A 25807-nucleotide genomic window follows, 5' to 3' on the forward strand; every position below is an offset into this window, starting at 1 on the left:
CACATTATTAGCTGAGAACATAAAATCATGTATCAACTAAGCCCCTACGAGGACCTACTTAATAATAAAAAATATATCAACTAAGCCTCATTGGAAAGATGAATCCCACATAAATACCATGAAATAGGTCAATTAAATTGAAAATTTATCTGTAGTACTAATAAAATAACTCTTGGGTAGTTCTTGGTCATCAATTTAGGTAAATCCATATTCCCCAAAAGACCTTATTTATTACAAGCAAAAAAAAAAAAAAAAGACCTTAATTATTAGCAAATCTTGTAAATAAAAGAATTAACTTTATAAGGTTATTGTAATATTTCATACTACTGATGTGTCAGTCCAATTAACCTTTTGATCAATTATTATTAACAAAAAATAATAATTATATATTAACAAGGTAGACATCAACTCGGTATCTAGTTCATAGTAAGCAAGGTTTACTATATGATGACGTAATAAAAGAGGCAAAAATCCGTAAATAAAAAGATATATAAACAGCTGTAGCTTGGGAAGTTGGTTTCAAAATCAGAATTCGACCGTTGAAACCCTAACCATTCTGCTTTCCCGTTCTCTCTACATTCTACTCATTAACCCTAACTCCTGCAAATATTGCGATCAAACAAACTCTAGGTATTCTTGTCAGAAAACCCAGAGAGAAACCTTAGAGATACTCTACTTCCCGATTCCCCCTTCGGATTTTTCATTTGCCCTAAGTCTCGGAAATATTCAGACAATCGTGAATTATCGGCATTCTCTGTGAGCAATTCCATAGAGAATTGAAAAGAAAGGCGGGGGAGATAGCCTGATTGGTTCTGAAACCCTAAAGTTACTTTACTTTCCAAGTCCCCCTTCAGATTTTCCATTAGCCCTAAGTTTTTGAAATATTGAGATCAACCAAGAATTTTGGGTATTCTTTGCGAGCAGAGCCTGAAAAAAGAAAAGGAGAAATGAAAAGAAAGGCGGGGGAGATAGCCTGATTGGTTCTGAAACCCTAAAGTTACTTTAATTTCCAAGTCCCCCTTCAGATTTTCCATTAGCCCTAAGTTTTTGAAATATTGAGATCAACCAAGAATTTTGGGTATTCTTTGCGAGCAGAGCCTGAAAAAAGAAAAGGAGAAATGAAAAGAAAGGCAGAGGAGAGTCGGTGTGGTCATGGAGAAAGTTGGGTGAGAGGGCCTATGATCGGTAAAGGAAGTTTTGGGTCCGTGTTTCTTGCCACTTTGAAGAAACCCAGGTCACGGTTCTCTTGTTTCCCTTCGGCCATGGCTGTGAAATCTGCAGAGGTATCTGTTTCGGCTTCGCTTCAGAAGGAGAAAGAGGTTCTCGACAACGTCAAAGGTTGCCCTTATGTGATTGGCTGCTTTGGGGAAGAGATTACGACCCAAGATAACAGTGAGATGGTTTACAATTTGTTATTGGAGTATGCTTCTGGAGGAACCCTAGCTGATTTAATCGAGAAATCTGATGGTTGTGGGTTGCCCGAATCCGATGTTAAGCGCTACACCAAATCGATTCTCAAAGGGCTTCGTCACATTCATGACTGCGGTTATGTGCACTGCGATCTAAAGCCTGAGAATGTTCTACTTGTTCCCACTATTAATTCTAGTGGTAATTTTGTGGCAAAGATCGGGGATTTTGGGCTGGCGAAGAGGTCAGCACAGAGTAAGAAGAGGAGGTTCGACTTGGACCTTTACTTGAGAGGCACTCCGCTATATTTGGCCCCTGAAACAGTGATTGAGAGGGTACAGGAGCCTTCCTCTGATATTTGGGCTCTGGGATGTGTTGTGTGTAAGATGCTTACTGGAAAATCCCCTTGGGATAGGGTGGAAGAGTTGAACACACAGGATCTTTTACGTATGATTGGTGATGGGCGTGAACTGCCTAAAATTCCGAGTGACATTTCTGATGAAGCGAGGGGTTTCTTGAAGGCATGTCTTGTGAGGAAACGCATGTTCAGATTCACGGCTGAGATGCTAATGGATCATACATTTCTGGCCAGTGTAGGCGAGCATGATGATGAAGTAAAGGATAAAGGACTACTGGATGTTCAGGATGAAGAACTAGTGGCTGCTCCTAGTTTTTCATGGTCCGAGACTGATTCTGAGTTTAGTGGTTGTTCTTTTTCGGGTGATTGGAGCTTGTATTCTGATGATGCTTCAGCCTTTTCTTCTTGGCCAGAAGAAGATGAGGATTCGGAAGTGCAATTCATTGAGAGCTCTGGCAAAAAAGTCTCTCTTGTGGGTCCTTTGAACTGCCTGGCTTCAACCATACCTATTGGAGCTTAGCAGTGACTATAGGAGATTGTTGGAGCTCAGATCTGGAAGTGCAATCCTGTGGTAGCTCAGATTCTGAGTTTAGTGGTTCTTCTTTTTCGGGTGATTGGAGCTTGTATTCTGATGATGCTTCAGCCTTTTCTTCTTGGCCAGAAGAAGATGAGGATTCGGAAGTGCAATTCATTGAGAGCTCTGGCAAAAAAGTCTCTCTTGTGGGTCCTTTGAACTGTCTGGCTTCAGCCATACCTAAGCCTATTGGAGCTTAGCAGTGACTATAGGAGATTGTTGGAGCTCAGATCTGGAAGTGCATTTCTTTGGTAGCTCAGATAAAAGAGGGTCTCTTGTAGGCTCTTTGAACTGCCTCGCTTCAACAATGTTTATTGGAGCTTAGTGGTGACTAGTCAATACGTATGAACTTTTCAATTGTACATTTTATATGATATTTCTAGCTAGCTAGTTATACTAACATTTGGAAAGTAACAATTCCAACAACTGTACATTGCATGTTCTGTCTTGCAATATTTTTTTGTACCATCTCTGCCGTGACTGGCTATATTGGTAGATTAGGAGCTCCCTTTACTAGAGGGTTACTATGGATCAACTTAACATGTTGAAAATTTATGACAAAGACATGCAAAATTTTATAGTGCTCTGTGTTTGGGTTATTGCTATATAGTTTAATTTACCAATTGCATTGAGTGAGCCGCTTAGATTGAAGGAATTGGTGATTCCACTTGAAACTGCCATATGATGTTGAGATATTGCGCAACGCTCTGAGTTCCATTTCACTATCACATTATACTGAGACAATGAAATAACTGTCTATGATCTATCCCTTCTTATGGCAAGCATATGGTTGTCTTTTTATGCCAAACTACATGTCTGTTTCTATCCAAATATAGTTCACATATTGAAGAGAATTTGTCAGTTTACTCCCATCAAGTGCTAAACTAGATTCAATCTGTTGCTTTCTTTGATAAAAAGTGTCTTGTTGGTGACACCAAGAGCTATATTCTTCTAAGCATTAATTAGAAATAATGAGATCAATGACCGATTCTCTTGGTTCACTCTAGCCTCAATGTAAATGAAGTTTAATATGCATTCTTGTATTGATTAGCGTGGTTTATTTAAGTGGAATGCGTTTTCTTCAAAATGATTGCTCATACTCCGTGCTTTGACAGCCAATAGATTTGTCATGTAGCTTATTTCTGATTTTGATTAATTTGGAAGAGAGGAATTGGGACGCAACTTAGTTTAGTGATTTAGTGAATTATTATGCTTTTGACTGCCCAAGTGTATGATCTATAGTGAAAGATGCTGATAAAGAAACTTCTTGCTTAAATCCATAGAGAGAATCTTTGTTTAGATGATCTGTATATGTTACATAGCAAAGGGTCCTTGGTCTTGGTGTTAAAATGATTCCCAAGGCAGGCCTTGGATTGGGTGGTAAAGGAGACAGGACTCGGAAAGAAAAGGGAGGAAGGTGGGGGGGGGGGGGGGGTGGGGTTTTGTGGGTGTGTTAATATTGCTTAGGTAGGAAAAAAAATGAGTTCATTGGTAAATAGGTGAGCAAAGAGGCTCTGCTTCTACCTGTGCTTAATATTCTTCGACAGTAATGCTGCGTGTGCGTGTGTGTGTGTGTGTGTTGATTTAACTTTTGGCATTGTTTTCTTACTTGAAAATCTATTCGTCACTCTATCCCTTATTCCATGTGAGGGAATGATATAATAGATTTGGGGTTTTTAGACACATGAAGAACTCTTGCATACTCCCTACTATTATTGTATGTGGAATTTTAACCTCAACTTTCTATTTTAGAAGAATAAGACGAGGAAGCAAAACTATGGGAGAAAAGAAGAATGCAAGGACAAGGAGTTTCTTTACCAATAAAAAGGAATATGGAAAAAGAAATTCATGAATATGTTTGAAAAATAGAAGCAAAGGCATATATTTTAAGTTCTAATGACATCATTACGGAGGATAGTGTCATCTATAAAACAGCTGACAGCATTTGCACATTTGCCAATTTTTTGAAGAGATAAGCAGGTCTCGAAGGCCTCCAGGTTATGCTGTGGATCCAGACTGCCCCAGCAGAAGAGATCTGTTAGTGAGTTAATTTCAAAAGATTTATTTTTTCTTGTTAATATTTCAAAAGATTTATTTTTTCTTGTTAATGTGCTTAAGATAATTTCTTTGCTGTAGATAATGCTCACTTTGCCCTGTATCCATCTTTTAAGATAATTTCTTTGCTGTAGATAACGCTCACTTTGCCTTGTATCCATCTTTTTCTCAGTTACCCTTCTATTTTATCGTGCTCCCTGGACACTAATAGTTGGAGTTGGTCTGATGCAATTTTGAACTTGTCCTCAAGACGAATTGCTTTTGCAGCTGGTATTTTGTGTTTTCACTCAACATTGCCATATCATATCTAGTGCGTTTGGCTAGAGTAGTTGTTATGCGTGCCTCTAATTTGTCAGTTTGCTTTTGGTGAAAACTCCTTTTCTTTTTTACTTTATGAAAAAAAGACCCTTTCCCTTTTTAACTGTCTAAGTTTATGAAGTTTGCTGGGGGCAGAACTCAGAAGTATTATAGCATGAATTGGGGAAACAAGGGTGAAAGAATTATTTTGAGAATACAATGAACTCTTGGTTATATGTCATTGCAAAATCTTTATAAATCTTATATGTTGTAATGCAGAATCATGGAAGGCAAATTGCATTTAATGTTAATCCTTAAGTATTTCTTAATCCATTATACTGTGTTACAAAGATTCCTAGAGAAATCTGCATTCTTTTCTTTTAGCCGTTGATGTATTGCAGATGAGATTTTCTACTTGTAAGTGTTGGGTTTTCTCACACACCTGAACAAATATGCTGGCAACCATTTATCTCATTCTTATTTAAAACAATTCCGGGGAAAAGGATGTTTCCATGTGAAAGACTTTGTCAAGAGTTTCTTTGATTGTCAACATTACTGCTTGCATAACAGCTTTAACTTAAATAAATAAATATTTATTTAACTTAATAAAAAAAATGAAGGGAGATTTTTAAAACTAGGTTTGACCACTATCAAAATTAGGCAGGTCCCAACTCCATTTTAATTAGCTGTTCGCAAGTAATTGAACTAATTAGCTTATCTAGGAATTGAAGTGTCGGCATGAGGTTCTTAGGTCCTCACACATGTGATGTCTAATGTGTTCAGAGTTCATAGCAAAATATTTCCAGCTGTTAGGGTTGTAATTATTATTATTTTATTATTTTTTGCAGATGAGAAAAACCAGTACAACAAGAAATTACATTAACTTTTGTTTGTATTTGCTCAGAAAATAATAATAATAATAAAAAAAAATCCAAATCAAGCCTTTTTTCACAGCTTTGTGGGAGTCCTTGTGATGGAGCAAGCAAGTGAAAATGTTGCCAGTGAAATTGATCGTAGCGATTCGTAATAATAAATTGTTGCAAGTGCATTTGAAGATATTCATATTTATCTCAATTTTTGGCCCGCCTCTAAAAAGCCAAAAAAAAAAAAAAAAAAAATTCACATACCCTCCTCAATTTATTACCTAATTGTCACAATTGAACGTTTATGGGAAGACAGGATCCGGATCCCTTCAATTGGGGAGAAATTTGAGATTTTTTAATTGTTAATCGTGGCCCTTCGTTTTAAACTCAATGGTCTATAAAATCGTTTAAACTTCAGTAAAACAAAAATCAACATTTAATGCCTTGGTTATACTAAAACAATTAGCATTTTATAAACCATTGAATTTAAAATGAGGGGTCACGATTAACAATTGGAGAATCTCAATTTTTTTTCCGATTGAAGGGATCTCAATGCAGAAAAACTTTGTCAATTGTGTGATAATTTGAGAGAAATATATGGACTTTACTCTCCCTAATAAATAATAACAGTGATGAAAAGTGCCTTCAATAAATAAAGGGAATTAAGATAAAGTAAACAAAACATGGTGTAATAATTGTAACTATTTACGCGAGCTGTAAGAATCGGATCCTCCGAAGCAAATGTGGAACATTCTGGTCATTTAATGTTTATGTCCGGGATTTAGGGTAATTTTGTGAATTTAGATAAGTTCCTAAATACATTTATTTATGAAATCGTGTCAGACAAATATTTATTATATTTTAATGCAATTATTGTTGCACATGCTTTTGCCATACTTAGCATTCAAAGATGCATAAACAAGGGAAGCAATGCTTTAAATCTAATTAACTTTATCCATAAACGAATTGAGATCTCCTCCAGTTACTTAAAATTAGAGATTCTTATATTACAAAATCGTGATCGTTCATTAAAATTTGATGGTCTATACCACCTTAGTAATATAAACACATTCAGTGGGCGGTTCGGTTCATCTTCTTCTTTTTTAAGAACATAAAATTAATCTTTTTACATATATTATTATCCGATCATTCAAATAAAATCAAAGGTTATGGTATTACAATTCAATCTGTTAAACCGATTGCTATTCACGTATATTTTAAAATATGTCAGTTTTATAGACAAAAAATATTCTAGAAAGATTGTCTTTTTACCTTTTTATTTTCCCCATTGTTTGTCAAAAGTAAATTGATTCAAATTTCACATAAGGGTTTTGATTTTCATTTCAAGCTTCCAAAAGATATAATTGAGACTTTGCAGAACATGAAAGCTATCTATTTTCATGCGTTTTATTGGATCAAAAGCAAAGAATAATTTTGACAAAAGTACAAAAAAAATAGGTTGACCCCAACCACATGGCACGCCTATGATTCCAATGAACACTCTCATGATAACGCTAGTCACCCAAGAGTGTCCCCCACTCGTCCATTTCCAAAACATGTACATCATCTCTCTTTCTTTACTCCCACAGTGTCTCTCTCTCACAGACAATTTCTTCTCTCTTTCGTATTCACCTTAATATCCAGCTCAAACATACCCAACAGCACCCTTTACTCATTTCACGACCATCTCGTCCCTCTCTCTGTCCCTCTGTCTTTCACACTCTGAAGCATACCCATTTGTGGTCTTATGCTTGCTGCAATGCCACGCTTTCTAGATCCGCCATTCTGAGCGAGACCCATTGTTTTCAGCCATCCCAAAATGGGCGTTCTGGGGGACTCTTGGTGTTTCTGCAAAGGCGTGGGAAAGTCCGAGAGAATGAAAGCTGCCATTTTCTCTAACAAAGCTTCCGCCATGGTCAGAATCTCCGGCGCCGGCACCGGGTTCCTGATCCACCGGAATCTGCTCTTGACCACTCACGCTAATTTTCCGTCCGTGGCAGCTGTCGAGAGTTCCGAGATCTGGCTCTACAACGGTGTCTCGGCGAGCCTTGTTCCTCACAGGTATTGGTTATTGGGTTCTGTTTGTTTGCTGAGAAAATGTAATATTTGTTGAGTTTGTTCAGTAACGTTTTTTGGGTTGTTTTTTTGATAAACCGTGGTTAAAAATGAAGGAAGGTTTCCAGTTTGTTTTGGGTTCGTTCCTTTGTATTCTTTTGTTTTTTGGGAACGGTTTGAAAGGCTTGCCGTCAAGTGAGCAAAGTAGTTGTAGTTGTAGTAGGTGCAGATAGAATGGAGGTTTTCATTTTTGTGGGTCCCAATGTTTAAAGTTTATAGCTTCATTATTTTTGAACCAGTGGAGAAATAATTGTTTAGTAATTGATTCTGCGTTCTGTATCCTATGTCCTATGCGATGCTGATTCTGAATTACCGGCTTTGTTTGTATAGAATTTATGTTAAGCCATGATCTCTGTCATTTTGTGAATTGTAAAACCAGATTCCAAAATGATCTGCATATCCTAAGGTGATTATAAAAATAAAAATAAAAAGTGAAAAGTACTACTTCTGAAAGAAGAATTCAAAAGAAATAGAAATCGATGGAAGAGGAGTGAAAATGTAAGTTCAAATTGGATTTAGGCTTATGGTAATATGAGAAGATGGGTTTCTTCATTGTTTGAGTGCTATGACCATGACTTTTGAATTGACTTTGAGCTATTAAAAAACACTTCCAATTCTGACATCCCTTTTAGTAAGTGTTGGAATTTGAGGTGGATTAAAAGCGATTTGCAATGAAAACTTCTATCAACTTGCCATTGTCCAGGACTTCTCATCTTTAGATATGTATGTGTAACAATTGTAAAATTCAATAAATGAAGGGTTCTCCTGTTGTTAGGGGCATCTTACTGCATAGCTTATTTAAATGCCTTAATCAAACTATTGCCTTTCTTAGGCTATGTTACATGGACTTAACTATAAGGATAGGTGCTTGTATGCATCTAATTGTTGCACTCATCTAATCCCAAAATCTCTAGCCATGGGGATGTTTCTGAAATCTGGTAGATTTTTCTTTTTCTATACCGTTAGGTATCATGGACAAACATGTCTTCATGGTCATTAACTCTGTATATCATTATTCCTTATGAGTGAAATGTAATCATCAATTTGGAATGTAACCATCAATTTGTATCTTTTACACTCAAGAATGTGCCTAGACTACCAGGTATGACTATTTTTGTAACAAGACATTTCTCATCCCATTTGTTTTTTTTTTCTTCTTCCTTTTCTTTTTTGTTTTGTTTTATGCATGGAGTGTGCTACTATAGAGATAATAGTAGGGTACTATCAAGTAAATACCTTACAAAGGGGTTACTAATTGCACATTTTTATGTAAGTGGCCCAAAAAAAAAAGGAATAAGTGAAGTTACCTTTTACTTGAAATAATGTTGATCTAGTTAATTCATTTTAGTAAACAATTGCAATTTTTAGAATTATGATTGAACATTGTTTAGAACTCAAACTTGGGTAATTGACAGACAGTGGCCTAGGTGACTTCAGTGTGGACAAGTGAAAAAAAAAGTATTAGGATTAAGATATTAGATGCTTGGGTACAAAACATAATTTCCTTTGTTATCTATGCTTTTCTATAAAGAAGTCTTATCTTTGAGTACATGTGTGTCAGGGTGTGTGCCAAAAAAAGTCTTATCATGCTATTATGCTAAAATCTGCATCTTTGTGGATGGGTGTGTTCTTTTACCCATTTCTCCAGTTTGGCAATCACATTGCCATGCGTTTGAAGATATAATAGCTTTTAATGCTTGATATAATACACACGTAAGTAAATATTTATAGTTGGAAAGTTGGTTGGAGATTGAAAGAGAAGCCGACTCTTATACTTAAAACCTTTAGTTGGCACTGCCTCCACTCTATTTTCCACTTTGAAATAACACTGCTATGCCTTCAAAGATTTGAGAACTTTGAATGCTTAATTTGATACACATATAAGTACATATGAATATACAGAAAATTACTTGTGGATTGAAGGAGGGGCTTTTTCTTTTTATAAGCCTTCCTTGGCACCGCCATCGCTCTAATGTTGGCTTCCTGGCCCTACTGCCAGTACCAGTCTTTGAACCTCTCTCACCATCTTCTTGACGGAAACAAATGCAACTGCATTGTTCACTTGCTGTCTGCTCTATTTACTTTTGTAAAGATTAGGTTTAGTTATTAATTGGATTGGAGAGAAGCACATTTAGGTTTCACTTGTTTATCATAGGATCTTTGAAACTAGTGATAAATGCAAGATAAAGAAGCCATAACTGCAACGCCCTGAATATTATACCTATTACAAATCCATATCTAGGCGTGCTACTCTACCTCTTTGACCTTTAGGAATACTTTCTAACATATTGCAGCGGAAAAATATAAACCAAGAGACTGGAATGGTACATAAATTTAAATCTTTTCTATTACATGCATTCGAGTTCGCCAAAGCTCTAATCAACTGCAAATCACAGTGAGCATTATGTAACTTGTTACATCAATATTCCTTACATGATGATCCTTGTACCTATCAGCTATACACATCATATTGCTCACTTTCAATTCTACATAAATCATATAGTGTTTTATACCTTAGACCTTACTACCATTAGCTCGAATTCCTTATCTTTGTCGTTGCTGTTGTCTGATACTGATCTGACTTGACTTTGTAAACAATGTTTACAAGTGGATTGATGACTCCACGGCTCAGTAAGCAAGCAAGCTGGTGTCAGCGTGTATCTACGTAAACATTTCATAACTCAATCATGACATAAGTACTTGTTTATAAAAATCTTTGCAACATTTTCCTGAAAACCTTCCTTTGTAAATGCGTTCATATTTTTGCTGAAATCATAGAATCGCTTTGCTAAAATCATACTTTTGTAAACCTTTTTTGTAAACATACCTTTCTTAAAATGCATGATAAAAACCATTATGTATCTCAAACAAATCCATAAACTTATATCATCATATAGAAATCATGTTACTGCAAAACATTACATATTAGTATTACTCTAACTTTAAAACATGGTGGCTTCTGCGATTTCTTTACTTTACTATACTTTATATTCTTTATACTTTTCCTTATCTTTTCCCTTTACCCTTTTTCCTTTTCCTTTTCTGTTCTCATATCATCGCTCTAATTAAACCGCAGAGTCAAGGTTGCATTTCTTGCGATCAGCCCCTTTCAGCAAGATTAGCCTGCTCAACCCCTCTGTACGGTCGCCCTGTACGCCAACCCCTTTGCTCAGGGCTCCGTGCAGGCGATAATCCACCACAGGGCCACACCCACTGCCCACTTTTAGAAATTCATAAACATTTTTACACGTGGTACCGGTGGTTCATTTTCTTTACTTTTTTTATTACCTTTATTTCCTTCAACTTTTATATATATAGTTATAAAGCCTTCAACTTGGATGTGTAAGAAGAGTGAGGAGACGGTGGATCACCTTCTTATTCATTGTGAGGTGGCGTCTGCTTTGTGGAGTGCCTTTTTTGGCCGTTTTGGGTTATCATGGGTGATGCCTGGTCGGGTTTTCGAGTTGCTAGCTTGTTGGTGGTCTGCAGGAAGGGGGGGGAGTGCTACAGTCTGGAAGATGGTGCCTACTTGCTTTTTTTGGTGTTTATGGAGAGAGAGAAATAATAGGTGCTTCGAGGATGTGGAGAGGTCTTTCGAGGACTTTTTATCCTATTGTTTTCATACTCTGTATCTTTGGACTGTAGCGTTTGTTTTTCCGGTTTCGATTAGCTATAATGATTTCCTTGTACGTTTTTCCCTTTCTAGTTAGGTGATCCTCCTTGTATACTTCCAGTGTACTCCGGGGCGCCTACGCTTTTAATAAAGTCAACTACTTACTTATCAAAAAAAAAGCCATTTTACTGTTCAGCTCCTTTCTTAGCTTATAAACCTTAGAAAATATGCATATTACAACATATCTGAAAACATTGTAATAAAACATGCATCATTTGCAATAATATTTGTAAACCAGTTCTCGCCACACATTTCATGCACCAAACAATTTCATAATTTATATAATTCATAATGCTAAGAATGACCTGGGCTTTTCTTGAAAACATAACATAAAACTTTGTTCATAAAATACCCTAGGTCGACATTCATAAAATACTAGCACAAATGTAAACTTGTTTACGTCAATTGCTCAATCCCCTTTATACCTTAACCGCACAACGCATTGTTCCATCGCCGTGACTAATCCCTTGAACGTCGCCTTGCTTGAAGATCTACAATAGTGTCACACAATTTTCTTATTCATTAGGTCCCATCTAAAATCCTAGCTTTTAAAGACACTCTAATTCTTTAGTTCCTTTAACTGACTTTCCCAAAGTCATTATTCTAATTTTCATCCCTATGTAGCGTTTCTCACTCTCCTTAAAACTAGGGTTAGGCTTCACAGCTAAACCTCTATTGCTTTAGTTATTCGAATTACGAAACCTCTCTCCCTTCAAATTTCAAACTCTCTCTTTCTTTCCTCAGGAAACCTTCACTTTCTAGTGATGAGTAATCCTGTTCGAACGAACCCCAAGGGGTTGGCCCAAGTGGTGGAGGCCTTGGTCTTGGGGTTTGCTCCCTTCAAGGTCCAAGGTTCAACACCTCATAGGTGCAAACAATTCCTTGGGGCCACACTCCCTGGTGAAAAGTCAGCGATTTAACTAATTCCGTGTAGGGAAACTTCCTAGGGTACGGTGCACGGGACCGGAATTTACTCTGCAGGGGTGGATCCAAAGGGCTCTGCCTTGGAGAGGTTCCCCGGCATTAAAAAAATAAGTAATCTTGTTCGAACGACCTTCAAACATGGTTTGAATGAAACTCTCGAAGCTTTCCTTATGTGAACGGCTGGCGACCCACAAAACCCATAGTCTCTACGTGAAAGCTCCTACAAACCCGTATTAAAATCATACCATTCCCTTTCTCCAAATTTTCACAACACCATATCAACCAACATACCACACTCATATATCGCTTGCTAGTCCTTGGAGGTGTCTTCAGTTAAGCAAAAAATTCAAGGCCTAGTGTTCAATTAGGAGACTTTGGGGCTGGGATTCTAACATTTCTTTGTATTAGGCTTATTTTCTAAATTTTTAGTTACTGACTGTTATCATGGTTGGACTTTTTATCAATGAGTAGCTATGTGATGGTGCATCAACAGGATTGGTGTCCCACGCCCCTGGATCCCTTAAACAACCTTTTATTATCAAAACAGGAAATAAAAACGCAATAAAAAACACTGTTATCATAATGATGCAAGTCTCATGTGTTATAATTTGATTCAATTATCATCAGATTTTATGTGGAGTATGATGAATGTGTGATTCTCTTATTGTAGGCTAATGTAAGGAATGAGATCTAGTGACTTTCCTCTCCTATAATATTTATTTTTTATTATATTTTGGTGACTTTCCTTCATGGATTATGCTAGGCTCTGTATTGTTAGGAATTCTCTAATGCATTTATTTCTTGTGTTCATCGACTGGTTGCAGGTTTTTCATCACCAGCTCTGTTTTAGATCTTACAATAGTGGGTTTAGATGCCATGGACGGAGATTCAAATGCCCAGGGACAGCAGCCTCACTACTTGAAAACATGTTCTAAACCAAATCTGGATCTGGGAAGTGTGGTTTACCTCCTAGGCTACACAGAGAAAAATGAATTGACAGTTGGTGAAGGAAAGGTGGTGATTGCGACCGACAATCTCATAAAATTGTCAACAGATGGAGTAATATGGAGCCCTGGGTCCGCAGGATTTGATGTACAAGGTAATCTAGCATTCATGATCTGTGATCCTATGAAACTAGCCACATCTCCAAATACCAAGTCCTCTTCAACTTCATCATCATCCTCGTCATCTTGGAAGAAGGACCCTCCTATGCAATTTGGTATACCTATTCCCATTGTCTGTGACTGGTTAAATCAGCATTGGGAAGGCAGCCTCGATGAACTTAACAAACCGAAGTTGCCAATCATTCGATTGATGTCTGCAGGCCAAAAAAGTGAGCATTCTTGTGCTTCATTCACATTGCGTCAAGTTTTTAAGCCAACCGATTATGAAGGAACCCCTTCCTCTTCGAATATAATCTCAAAAGCTAGGGATCATCTGCCTGGGCCAAGCTGTTCTGCTCCAGCTAATAATGTTGAAGGAGAAACCCGAACAAGTGATTTGCATGCAACCCATGTGCAGGGAATCCCAACTCCAGAAATATATGAATCACCAAGGCTAACATCAGTTCCTGTTAGGAAGAACGAAAGTGCACAGATCCAGCTCTTGGATATTAATTTTCCTCCAAGGGTTGTGAAAGCTGCAGTACTGCCTCAGCCAGCCAAACGGCGGCCCCTTAGCTCTGATGAGAATTATGTGAAGGAACTTCCTCCGGAGATCCCATTAAGAGAAGACCAAATCAAGTATAAAGGAGTTACCAGTGCTGGTGCAGATGCTGAGGTTTCCTCAACAGGTTCTGTGAATGGGGCACAAAGTGAGGTCCAGTCTTGTTCATCTCAAATAGACGTTTCAGAGGTGCAGAATGGGTATAGCAGCGAGGGAGAGACTACCATGTACTCTGCAGAAACCGCTGAGAGTCGAAATTATACGAGTCCTAGAGAAGGAAAGTTTCAGCCAGTGGGACGGAGCCAGAGTTGTGTAAGTTACAATAGATTGGGGATTGTACAGAGGAACAACTCGGGGGCTCGGAGAGCACTACTAGAGAAGCAGAGGAGCTTCATTCATGGAAGGAAGATGTATTCACAAGCGGCAACTTCTCAAAGGAGCAACGACTATTTCAGCCCAACTGTATCCTCAATCATGAAGAAGCGGAACAATTTGGAGCAGCAGCCCAGTCGACCCCGGAACAATTTGGAGCAACCCAGCAGACCCCGGCAAAGTGCCGTTCATTCTTCTCCGAGATGGATGTTTTAATTGATTCTTGACTGGTATGATACTCAAATAGAGGTCAACAACACAATTATAGTGTTTTTACAGTGTTTAAATCAATGCCCATTTAATCTGCCACTATGGTGGTATATACTGTGACAAATTTGTTGTGACTATGTGCAGTGGTGAATAAGAAAATTCAGCCATGTTACTTACTAGTTCCATGTTGCATTTTTCTTTTTTCTTTTATGGAGATTAAATTCCAGGTTCACAGTTCTTGCAAGAAACCTCAAGGAAAGATGTCTGGTTAGAACAAATAGGATAATATGCAGTGCTGAACAATTGTCTACTCCTCCAAGCTTGTATTTGTAATGCGCCTTTGAATCATTTTTCCCTGAAAGTAAAATTCACCACCTTGGTGAAGCCCAAGGCCAGGTGCTTCAAATTTAACCCAAGCCATTAATTAATACCCAAAGTCTAGGAAGTCTAAGAAAGGAGATTCATAATTCATCTATCTCATCTCATAGTGGAATGGAATGATATCAATAAACTGTTAACTCTACGCTCAGTCCTCACTTTGTGCCCAAAACAAATAGAGTATTTGTATACTCGATTTGTATACAGTAGTTAAACAAGATTGTGAGTTTCATCTCTATCTGTGTGGTACAGAGTTAGAAAACCAATTCCGCGATGTAGCAGAAAATCTCCTGGATGTGATTGCAGCCGTATGATCTGAAAGAGAAATAACTAAAGGCGTGGGGGAAGTAGGAGGCACTGTAAGGCATGTATGTGTTCCGTCTACACGCGCGCACAGCTAAGTGCGTTTCTTTATTGTTGCAAGTCCCACACCGGGAAGAAGCAAGAAAGTCATTACAAAGAACAAGTATAATAAGCGAAGTGAGCGCTTATATCAAAACCACGCAGCCGCGCGGTGAGCACAAAGCGAACTATTCTTTCGCCTTTTACTAAAGAATACCGTGTGCGCGCCGCAATCAGCGGCATACGCCAATTTTTGAAGGAGTTCCCCTGCCAAGAGGAGCTCCACATATCAGTCCAAATTTTTTTTTCTGTAGATCTCCGGCGACGACAGCCGGTTCCTAACCCACCGGGGTCTGCTATTGACCACTAACGATAATTTTTTGTCCGTGGCAGCTGCCAAGAGTTCCAAGATCTGGCTCTACAACGGTGTCTCGGCGAGCCTTGTTCCTCAGAGGTATTGGTTATCGGGTTCTGTTTGTTTGCTGAGAAAATGTAGTATTTGTTGAGAGTTTGTTCAGTAACGTTTTTTGGGTTGTTTTTTTTGACAAACTGTGGTTAAAAATGAAGGAAGGTTTCCATTTTGTTTTGGGTTCGTTCCTTTGTATTCTTTTGGTTTTTGGGAATAGCTTGAAAGGCTTAGCGTCAAGTGAGCAAAGTAGTTGTAGTAGGTGCACAGATAGAATGTTGATTTTCATTTTTGTGGGTCCCAATGTTTAAAGTTTATAGCTCCATTATTTTTGAAGCAGTGGAGAAATAATTGTTTATTAATTGATTCTTCGTTCTGTATCCTATGTCCTATGCGATGCTGATTCTGAATTACCGGCTTTGTTTGTATAGAATTTATGTTAAGCCATGATCTCTGTGTGAAACCAGATTCCAAAATGATCTGCATATCCTAAGGTGATTATAAAAATAAAAATAAAAAGTGAAAAGTACTACTTCTGAAAGAAGAATTCAAAAGAAATAGAAATCGATGGAAGAGGAGTGAAAATGTAAGTTCAAATTGGATTTAGGCTTATGGTAATATGAGAAGATGGGTTTCTTCATTGTTTGAGTGCTATGACTATGACTTTTGAATTGATTGACTTTGAGCCATTGAAAAACACTTCCAATTCTGACATACCTTTAGTTGAGTGCTGGAATTTGAGGTGGATTAAAAGCGATTTGCAATGAAAACTTCTATCAACTTGCCATTCTCCAGGACTTCTCATCTTTAGATATGTATGTGTAACAATTGTAAAATTCAATAAATGAAGGATTCTCCTGTTGTTAGGGGCATCTTACTGCATAATAGCTTATTTAAATGCCTTAATCAAACTATTGCCTTTCTTAGGCTATGTTACATGGACTTAACTATAAGGATAGGTGCTTGTATGCATCTAATTGTTGCACTCATCTAATCCCAAAATCTCTAGCCATGGGGACGTTTCTGAATTTTTTTAGATTTTTCTTTTTCTATACCCTTAGGTATCATGGACAAGCATGTATGTCTTCATGGTCATTAGCTCTGTATATCAATATTCCTTAGGAGTGGAATGTTACCATCAATTTGTATCTTTTACACTCAAGAATGTGCCTAGACTACTTGGTATGACTGTTTCTGTAACAAGACATTTCTCATCCCATTCCTTTTTAAAGTTCATGGGTCTAAAGTGAAGTTACTCATAATTTTTTTTATTCATGTTATGTCCAGTGGTACTCATACAGATCATCTAAATAATTTCTAGGAAAATTTTAGTAAAAACTGTCTGATGCCAATCATTCGTATCTAATGAGAAAGACAAAACTAACACAACCACAAAAAGTTTCCTATCAATAGAAAACTCTGATAGAGTGATAGAGTATTTCTTTTGGTCTTCCCTTACCTTCTTCAGCAACTAGAAACTGAGCTCCATTGTAATGCTCTGAGGTCGACAAACCAGTACCAACTGTAGAAATTGTGGTGGTGGTGGTAGTAGAGGTGATGATATCTTGGTTAGCTGCTGGCCCAATTCCCCCTTCACTGCCTCTGCCTCTCTTTCCATGTGGGCCTTTCTCTATGAATACCTTATGTCTACGTTCGTGTTTTTGCATGCTGATTTCTCAGTTATATAAATGTGGATAAGGCAATGGTCGTCTTAAAAAAAACATAACCACAACATCACACCAATTTTACACTGATTGATGTATTGAGTTTTAAGCGACATTTTTTTAATTTTTTTTTTAGGTAGTAGAAAGCGACTTAAAATACAACACGTCAACCAGTATGAAATGAACATAAAAAATAACGTTACTTCAATATCAAAATGGGACTTAATTAATGAGAACACCATCTAAATAGCTAAATTATAATGTCCCCTATTGTTAAATTATAGGGGGAGTCATTTTGATTTTTTTTAACGCGCGGTTTGATTTGAGAGGGTATAATTGTTTTTATATATTTATTTATGTTACTTATTTGGGGAAAATAAAGGTCTCGAATGTAAAATCGACTTAAACTGGAGTCTTAAATCTATTAAATTGAAAATTAAATATTGACAAAAAAAATATATAAATGTCAAAATGTTTGTATTCTTTGTCCAGAAAATGCAAGAAAATACACTCCAGCTACCGGTGAAAGTTACAATAATTTGACATGTGTTTGTTTTCTAACCTACAATATATCGACCCAAGGCTTAAAAAAGTAAAAGATTTAAGCCAACAAATGACACTGAGAAAAAGGTAAAAACAAAAAAAATGAAAGCCAATTTCTCGTTTGCATTTCTATTTTATCTTCCTTAACACGTGAGTTCTTCCTCTTCTCTCTATGTTGAATATTGGCTATATAAAAAATTATATATAATCTACAAATTTATCTTATAAAAGAGTGCAAGCTAAAATACTATATAGTTTTTGTTACAAGTTCTTAGTAAAATGTCAAGTTAATTATTAAAAAATTTAATTTGTTATTTATTTATTTTATGTCATCATATCTGTTGCCACATAAATTTTAGCCAAAACTGTCGTATCATATATATGTCAATCATTTTTTTTTTTTTTTTTAAGAGATACAAACACAAACAGAGCAAAAACAACAAGACACAAAACTAATAAGAGGGTGAATCTTTCCCACTACAAATAGAAAAAGAAGGGGAATGGGGTAAGCGAGTGGGAATGTACTCAGAGTGAGCTCTAGTTGAAGCCCAATAAGCCACGTGGCGGGTGTAGAAGTTTGCACTTCTGTAAACTTTTCTTGCCTTCTAAGAGAAAGATGAGGGAATCATAGCAATAGAGTCAGCAATAATGTTCTCAATTTTCTAATCTTGAACCTAAGACGGGTGTTGGAGCTCTATGATGACTATAAGAGAGTCACATTCCAAAATGAAATATGAGATGTTGAGGGAGATAGTCAAAGAGACTGCAAGAGACATGGCCAAAGCCTCCCCATAAGTGGGGTCACATGGAGGGCTGATCTTTGAAAGAACCTTAATTATTTTGTCACTTGAATCTCGGCAGACTGCACTTTGAGCAGAAAAAGTGTCTCTTACAGCTGTGTCAAAATTAATCTCGAAGGAATTGGCTGTAGGAGGGATCCATTTTTCTGTAGGGGAAGATGAGAGCCCTTTCCAAGCGATAATGTCGATCATTTTCTCTTGCACAAAAAAAAGGCTATTCTTTGGAAGACGTAATCCGGTAAATCCGTATCCCATGAAGAAAGACAAAACGAAGAAAGCCACAAAAATGATTGGTGGAATAGAAACCCAAGTGGCTGCCGGCCGGTGGACCTTTCAAAACATGAGATACTACCCAATCCTATTACCCGTTTACAAAGAGGGACAGAGAGAAGCTCTCGCATTAGGCGAGAGATTTACATATTTGCTGTGTCTACACGTACGCGCGAACAATTACGTGTGTTTCTTATTGTTGCAAGTCCCACACCGGGAAGAAGCAAGAATGTCATTTGTAAAGAACAAGTATAATAAGGGAAGTGAGGACCCATAACAAACCACGCAGCCGCGCGGTGAGCACAAAGCGAACTATTCTTTCGCCTTTTACTAAAGAATACCGTGTGCGCGCCGCAATCAGCGGCATACGCCAATTTTTTAAGGAGTTCCACTGTCCAAGAGGAGCTCCACATATCAGGCCAAATCTTTGTGTTGTATAACTTAGCCGAGCTGTTTGCTTGGTGGAATCAGCCTAAATATAAATAATATTGGTGCTACACTTCAAAAATAATAAAATAAAGTACTAATAATTTTTTTAATATAACTAATTGGAAATGCTAATAATATTTTTAATTGGATATAGTAGAAAGTTAGCTTGATCCACAACAACTATGTGGCACTACGATATTATTTTAAACCACTGCTACAACCCCTTAATGGGACGCCATTTTGGCTCAGGATACACTTCAGATCAATGTTTAATAAAACACAAGAGTACAACTTCAAAGAAAAACTCACTGCTATCGACAATGTTTGTGGCACCATAAATAGCAACGATCGATAACAATGACAAACTTCATTTTTGGATCCAATGTTATTATTAGTAGGATCCCCATGCGTGTTTCACTGAAGTCATCCCAGGAAGGGGTAGAGTGAGAGTTGTAGTTGACTCGAATAAACCTAGCTTCTCAATGAGTTTCTCCACCATGTAACCAGCCAAGTAAGAAATTCCAGAGGTCCCAATCCCAATTGCAAGGTAGTGCAGCACAGTTGTTATGTACTTCAAAACTGGTGGATTTTGGATGGAAGCCTTGGCAATGGCAAGTAATGTGATGCATAAAACAGAAGCTGCTGCAACTGCTGCAAGCTTAAGGTACTCGTTGTCGCTCTCATAAAATGAGAAGCCATACACCAGTGGAGGCACTAAGCCAAAAATAAGGAATGATAATATTGCAACTGAGGCATGAAGAATGAAATTCTTTTTCTGCCCCAATTTTTCTTCGTACTGATTCACTTGTTCACGTTCTTGATTCGAGGCCACTCTAGATTGATCATTCTTTAATTCCCTAAGCTGTAGTTTAATTCAATAAGTTATATAAACTGAAACAAGTTCCATATATATCACATGACATATTTATAAGGATTCTTTATTGAACAAGTTAGTTAAATCCTCTCTAGCTAGGACAATTATGTCATGTTTTGGAGAATGTCTAACTGATGCGGAGAATGTCTAAATGTATCAGCAACAACAACAATAATGCAATTGTTGTTGTGACACTGTAGAAAGTTAATCTTGCATTGAGTGAGTGGATTATAAGGATGTTAATGAGTGCTAAGTTCCACATTAATTATTTACTCAGTAAAACTGAGCTTTATAAGCAATTATAGGAAACTCGAAAAGTATTTTAACTAGTATTTTTAAAGTTATAATGCATTTGTGACTAGTAGTTTTCTGGGTCATTAATTACAACTATGTTTAGGCTAATACACAACCAATATATAGCATGATACAACAATATGTGACAACCTTTTGAGTAAAACTAGATCCATCAACAATTGCATTTGGTATTCTCAAATAATGATAATTCATCTTCAAATGTCTCGATCATTTGAATGTTTCATGGGTGGAGCTAGACTTTTAGGTAAGGAGGATGAAAAAAACAGTAAATAAAACGAAGACTTTGTATCATGAATTGATGCATTTGTGAACTGCAATGAAATTTTTGGCCAAAAATAAATAAACTCACATTATGACCGATGACGAAAAGCCCACCAATCAGGTTTGCCAGTGCCAAGGCTACAATGTTCACTGCAATCAGAAATTTTTTTTATAGCCAATATGTGCTAAATAAAAATGTTAAATAACAGTAATCTTTGTGGCAGGATGAAATGTTACCACACATGATTCTATAAACACTCACACCAAACAAAAAGCGGTTGCAATTATTTCATATACCGAGTTTTTGGACCAATACGAAAGAAGTGTGAAACAAAATAAAAAAGCTAAGCACTTACATGTGGCAGTAGATGAACTAGCTGCAGATGTCACAACAGATAAGCTTGTGATTGATTCAATTAAACCACCATAAACGACACTTTTAAGGATTTCCCACTTTATTGGTCTTTTTGGAGGTGGCGGCTGTGCTGCCGGCGGTGGTGGTGGTGGACTAACAGACGACGTTATAGGACTTTTTTGCTTCGAAGAATCATCCTCAAGAATCACAACGTTAGCTCCTAGGTTTGTTGCCGCTGGTGTTGGTCGTGAACGAACAAGTGGCGTTATAAGACTTTCTTGCTTCGGAGAATCATCCTCAACAATCATAACCTTGGCTTTTGGGTTTGTTCCCGGTGGTGTTGGTCGTGGTTTAACATGACCCTTTGGTTTCCCTCCACTAAACTTTTGAAGGACCCAACCTCCTGTCAAAGTGAGAAAATATAGTTAAGCTCGTTGACAATATCATAAGAGATCAGCCAAGAATATTGTGAAAAAATAAGAAGGCATATTTTGATTGAAAAATGGGAGTAAATCATGGTTCGAGAATTCAAGATTTTGACTTTGATGCCTTGTTAAACTATTGGTTATCTCAAAGGCTTAAGCCAATAAAAAATTATAATTAAGTAAATGAAGTATTCCTATACAATCAAAATGTGAAAGTACCTATAAATTTGACACATTCAAGGCATGTTGGGCACCTCATTTCCTCTTCATTGCGAATGAGGACCTTCTCAATACAAGCTTTACATTTAGGGCAGTAAAAATTATAGTTTTCTGGCTTCGTACATACTGTTTCAAGATATAGATCTGTCTTAAAATGATCATCTTCTTCAGAGTTAATTTCGGCCCCACCTTGAATGGCAGATGTTGTTATTGCTGTGAAATCCAATATGACATGTTCAGGGTTAATTTCGACTCCACCTTGCATGATAGATGCTGTTGCTGATGTGAAATCCAATTTGACATGTTCAGGGCTTGTCTTAGAATCATCAAAATTAGCAAAAGATCCAAATGAGGATTCACCTGAAGCCATGCAACAAATAAGCATTATCTTAGAAGACTATTGAATTATATGAACTTTATTTGATGAATATTGTAGGAACATGCAACTTTCTAAGCTATCAGCAACCACAGGCAGAATATTAGTGGTCAATTCTGCATAGTGATTTTTTGAGTCTGATAAGAGAGAGGGAAAGATTAAGGTCCCATATCGAAATACTTATGAAACTTTAACGACAATTGATCAGATCTGTATATAAAAATGGTGGCCGTTATATATTTTTAGTTGCTTGCCTTTTTTTTTTAAAAAAAAAAATTTATTATTATTTATATATGTATTTTTATCACTTAACCTCCCGAACTTTCATTTCCATTTGCAATTACTTCCATTTGCAATATATGTATTTTTTGCAATATCTTCACTCCATTAAGTTTTTCCGTTAATTTCTATCAAAATTTCCAAAATACCCTCTCTATATATATAATAATAATAATAAAAAAACCTAAGGAAAAAAAAAAAAAAAACTCAAATAGAGATTATGTAGGTAGAGTAATTAAGTGGTTGTTGTAATTCTTTCCAATTAAGAGTATTTAATTCTTACCTTCTTCAGAAACTAGAAACTGAGCTCCATTGTAATGCATCGAGGACAAAACATTACCAACTGTAGAAATTGTGGTGGTGGTGGAGGTAGAGTTGATGATATCTTGGCCAGCTGCTGGCTGCCATCCTCCCAAGCCCAATTCCTCCTTCATTGCCTCTGCTTCTCTTTCCAGGTGCGCCTTTCTCTATGAAAGCCTGCATGTCTTTGATGCTGATTTCTCAGTTATATAAATGTGGTTCAAGTCAATGGTCGTCTTAATAAATTGTTTAACTGCAAGACTTAATTAATGAGAACACCTAAGTAGCTAAATAAATTAACCTAAATGCATGCAAAATTAACATTTTCTCTGCTTGAAGCCCACACACACCTGATCTCTTTGTAATCTGCTGACAGTTAATTAATTAATTAGTCTCACGTGGCCATCAAAGTCGCAATAAAACGTGACAAGGGTATGTATTTTATAAGAACACAAGCATGCACAAACCACGTTGATGTACTTTAGTGATGACAAATCATATTAACCTTTTTTTTTTTTCCCCCCTACCAAACTTAGTTTTGTCGTGGCCTAATGTGAAACTCCCTCTCATAGGTCTTATTCTCACTCTACCAACCTTCGAATCGAACGTCTGATATACCGGAGGCAACACGTGCGGCAGATGGAAACCCCAACTCATCATATGGCTACAGCAAAACCTACGCATTTATTAAAAAAAAAAAATTAAGTCAATTTATTGAAAGATAAACAAATCACTGGAGCACAAGCTACGTACTTTATTATTATTTGTTTCTTTAATTTTGTGCTATGTAGTACTTGTTTATATTTTCATTTTCTGCAAAATGATATCAAGCATGTACATATGAGGGCTTGAATTTTTTTATTTGATGAGAGTAATTAATTATTTTTTCTGCATTATCCTATCAAACTCAGTTTTGTCGTGACCTACAGTGAGAGGGACTTCAACTAATCACATGGCTGCAACAGAATCTGCACATGTTATAGACAAATTCTTAATTGACAACTAATTTAAATCAAGTCAAGTTCTTGAAAAAATAATAATAATTGTTGTTAATCCACGTTATTGAAGGCAGATCATGTAGTCTTGTAGATTAGCCAATTTTAGTCATTCACAGCGCGTTAATGTTCCTGAACATAAGAACAATATAATATTAATTAAACACAGCGTTTTACATAGATGACAATATTATTTTTATTTATTTTTCTATAAGTAAATGCAAGTTCATTAAAGAGCACAAAGGCGTAATCCAGTTTCTTTATAACTTGTTTGAATAAGGATTGTCTAGACCCTTGGATTGTGGCTGTAAACAGTTTTTTGGCTTACGGGTTAAGGATGATGAGTTTCGGCATGGGGGTCGAGGAATATGAGCATTGAGTTGAATCTGTCTAGAACAGATCTATTGTTAAAATTGAAGATTAGTTATGGGTTATCGGATTTTGATGTCGTAGATAGGTCTTGAATGTCAGATTGTTATGTATATATCTATGACTTATAACCTTGTAGCTTCGGTTATGATTGTCTTAGAGCTTTTGCTCTGTGATATAAGAGCTTTATGCTGGTGTTCTTTCATCAATTAATGTGACTGGAATGATTCCCCCTTCAAAAAAAAAAAAAAAAAACAAAAAAAACAAATTATAGAGGGAAAATGATCATCTTCATTAAAGAGATACTTAACTAGAAGAAGAGAACCATATTTAATGATTTAATAGAATAATACTCTCTCCATGAATGAATATTGATCCCCTAAAATTATGTTATAATATTAACTAAATGATTAAAAAGTCTGTTTGGGATTGCGTTTGAGAAATAGAGCTTTTAAGTAAAAAAAAACGGTTTTTTTTTTTTTGCAAAAATTTCATTTTGAAGCTTTTGCGAAAAATGTGTTTTGGCTATTTTTAGGCTTTTTTGACCCTTAAAAGCGCTTTTAATTTTTTTACCAAATGAGTACTTTTTTCTTCAAACGGACTTTTTAAGTGTTAAAAACACTTTTAGGTCTCTCAAACGTAATCCCAAACAGACAAAATCGACTATTTCTTATTAGCTAAAGCTTTTAGAATAATTGATAATTTAAGTACATTGTATCATAACAAAGGTTTTGAATTTGAACATTATCTCTCTCATTTGCCTCCTATTTTAATTGAATATTCAACAAATATGTTAAACCTCATTTATTAATTGAGAGTTTTGTTATATTTTATTAAATAAATAAATTAAAATTATTTCGGCATTTCAAATAATTATGGAAGATTTTTTTTTTTTTTTTTTTTTTTTTTCAATCCAAAATTTTTAAGTGCATTGATTGGAAAGACTTACATATTTTAATTCAAAAATTTTGAAAGTGTATGATAGAGAAAAGTTTTTCTCACATTGGCTAGAATTAATGAACCAAACACGTACACCTTTATAAACTATCCTTCTCTCTCTATCTAAAACTTGAAGTGATGGTAAAGAAGGCAATGAAAAAAATAACTTAGGGTTTAGTTGAAATTGTTGAGGAATAATTCCACATTATTCGTGAACAAGATCTTAGGCATATTTATAAGGGAATGTACAAGCCTCTCTTATTAAACTGGTTTTATGAGATGAGTTAAGCTCACGAATTTCTTTATGGTATCAAAGCCCACCACAAAATGAATGAGGCCCACTCTACTTATCTCATGACAAGGATAAGAAAAAATGAGTTAGGCCTACGAATAACCAGTTTTATGAAATGAGTTAGGCCCACAAATTTCTTCAAAAATTAGCACTTGAACAAACTTGAACAAATCATTGAACCATCTTAAAAAATGCAAGGTGAAATGGCTAGTTTATTCGTACTATTAAATGAATTTTGACCAAATATCTAAAGATTTTGCCTTCCTTATTGAATCTATTGATGGATGGATCGTCCAAAGAAGAAAAATAAAATCAAATATATCTTAAGCGAAGTCCCACCGTCTCAACCTCTGTGTTTATCTCTCTTATATGACAAATCAGCGTAGAACACCGGCCATAACAAAAAAAAGCATAAACACCTAATTTATGCTCACTAAGACCTCATATGGTTTAAACAAAAAAT

The 25807-nt window shown here is 36.3% G+C and overlaps 2 protein-coding genes, 2 non-coding genes and 1 pseudogene across 4 annotated transcripts; 4 read left to right on the forward strand and 1 right to left on the reverse strand.

The window, feature by feature from the left end:
* The first annotated feature begins 546 nt into the window (after positions 1 to 546).
* On the forward strand, positions 547 to 2919 carry LOC132188205 (mitogen-activated protein kinase kinase kinase 20 pseudogene; annotated as a pseudogene).
* A 4171-nt stretch (positions 2920 to 7090) lies between these two features.
* LOC132186920 (uncharacterized) lies at positions 7091 to 14692 on the forward strand. Its single transcript, XM_059601039.2, has 2 exons — positions 7091 to 7615; positions 13091 to 14692. Exons 1-2 carry the CDS (start codon positions 7374 to 7376, stop codon positions 14517 to 14519), a joined length of 1671 nt encoding a protein of 556 aa, XP_059457022.2. The 5' UTR covers positions 7091 to 7373; the 3' UTR covers positions 14520 to 14692.
* Positions 14693 to 15396: 704 nt separating this feature from the next.
* On the forward strand, positions 15397 to 15515 carry LOC132188926 (U5 spliceosomal RNA). The gene has a single exon (XR_009440984.2). It is a non-coding gene; the product is annotated as a U5 spliceosomal RNA (small nuclear RNA).
* A 3688-nt stretch (positions 15516 to 19203) lies between these two features.
* Positions 19204 to 19323, forward strand: LOC132188922 (U5 spliceosomal RNA). Its single transcript, XR_009440980.1, has one exon. It is a non-coding gene; the product is annotated as a U5 spliceosomal RNA (small nuclear RNA).
* Positions 19324 to 19736: 413 nt separating this feature from the next.
* LOC148584769 (uncharacterized) lies at positions 19737 to 23433 on the reverse strand. Its single transcript, XM_088517254.1, has 8 exons — positions 23344 to 23433; positions 22733 to 22916; positions 22098 to 22154; positions 21795 to 22028; positions 21408 to 21553; positions 21152 to 21275; positions 20884 to 20945; positions 19737 to 20207 (listed from the first exon to the last, which is right to left on the reverse strand). Exons 1-8 carry the CDS (start codon positions 23431 to 23433, stop codon positions 19737 to 19739), a joined length of 1368 nt encoding a protein of 455 aa, XP_088373380.1.
* Between the last annotated feature and the right edge of the window lie 2374 nt (positions 23434 to 25807).

This window comes from Corylus avellana, chromosome 6 (assembly GCF_965113065.1).
Source record: "Corylus avellana chromosome 6, dhCorAvel1.hap1.2, whole genome shotgun sequence".
In the NCBI taxonomy this organism is placed as follows: Eukaryota; Viridiplantae; Streptophyta; class Magnoliopsida; order Fagales; family Betulaceae; genus Corylus; species Corylus avellana.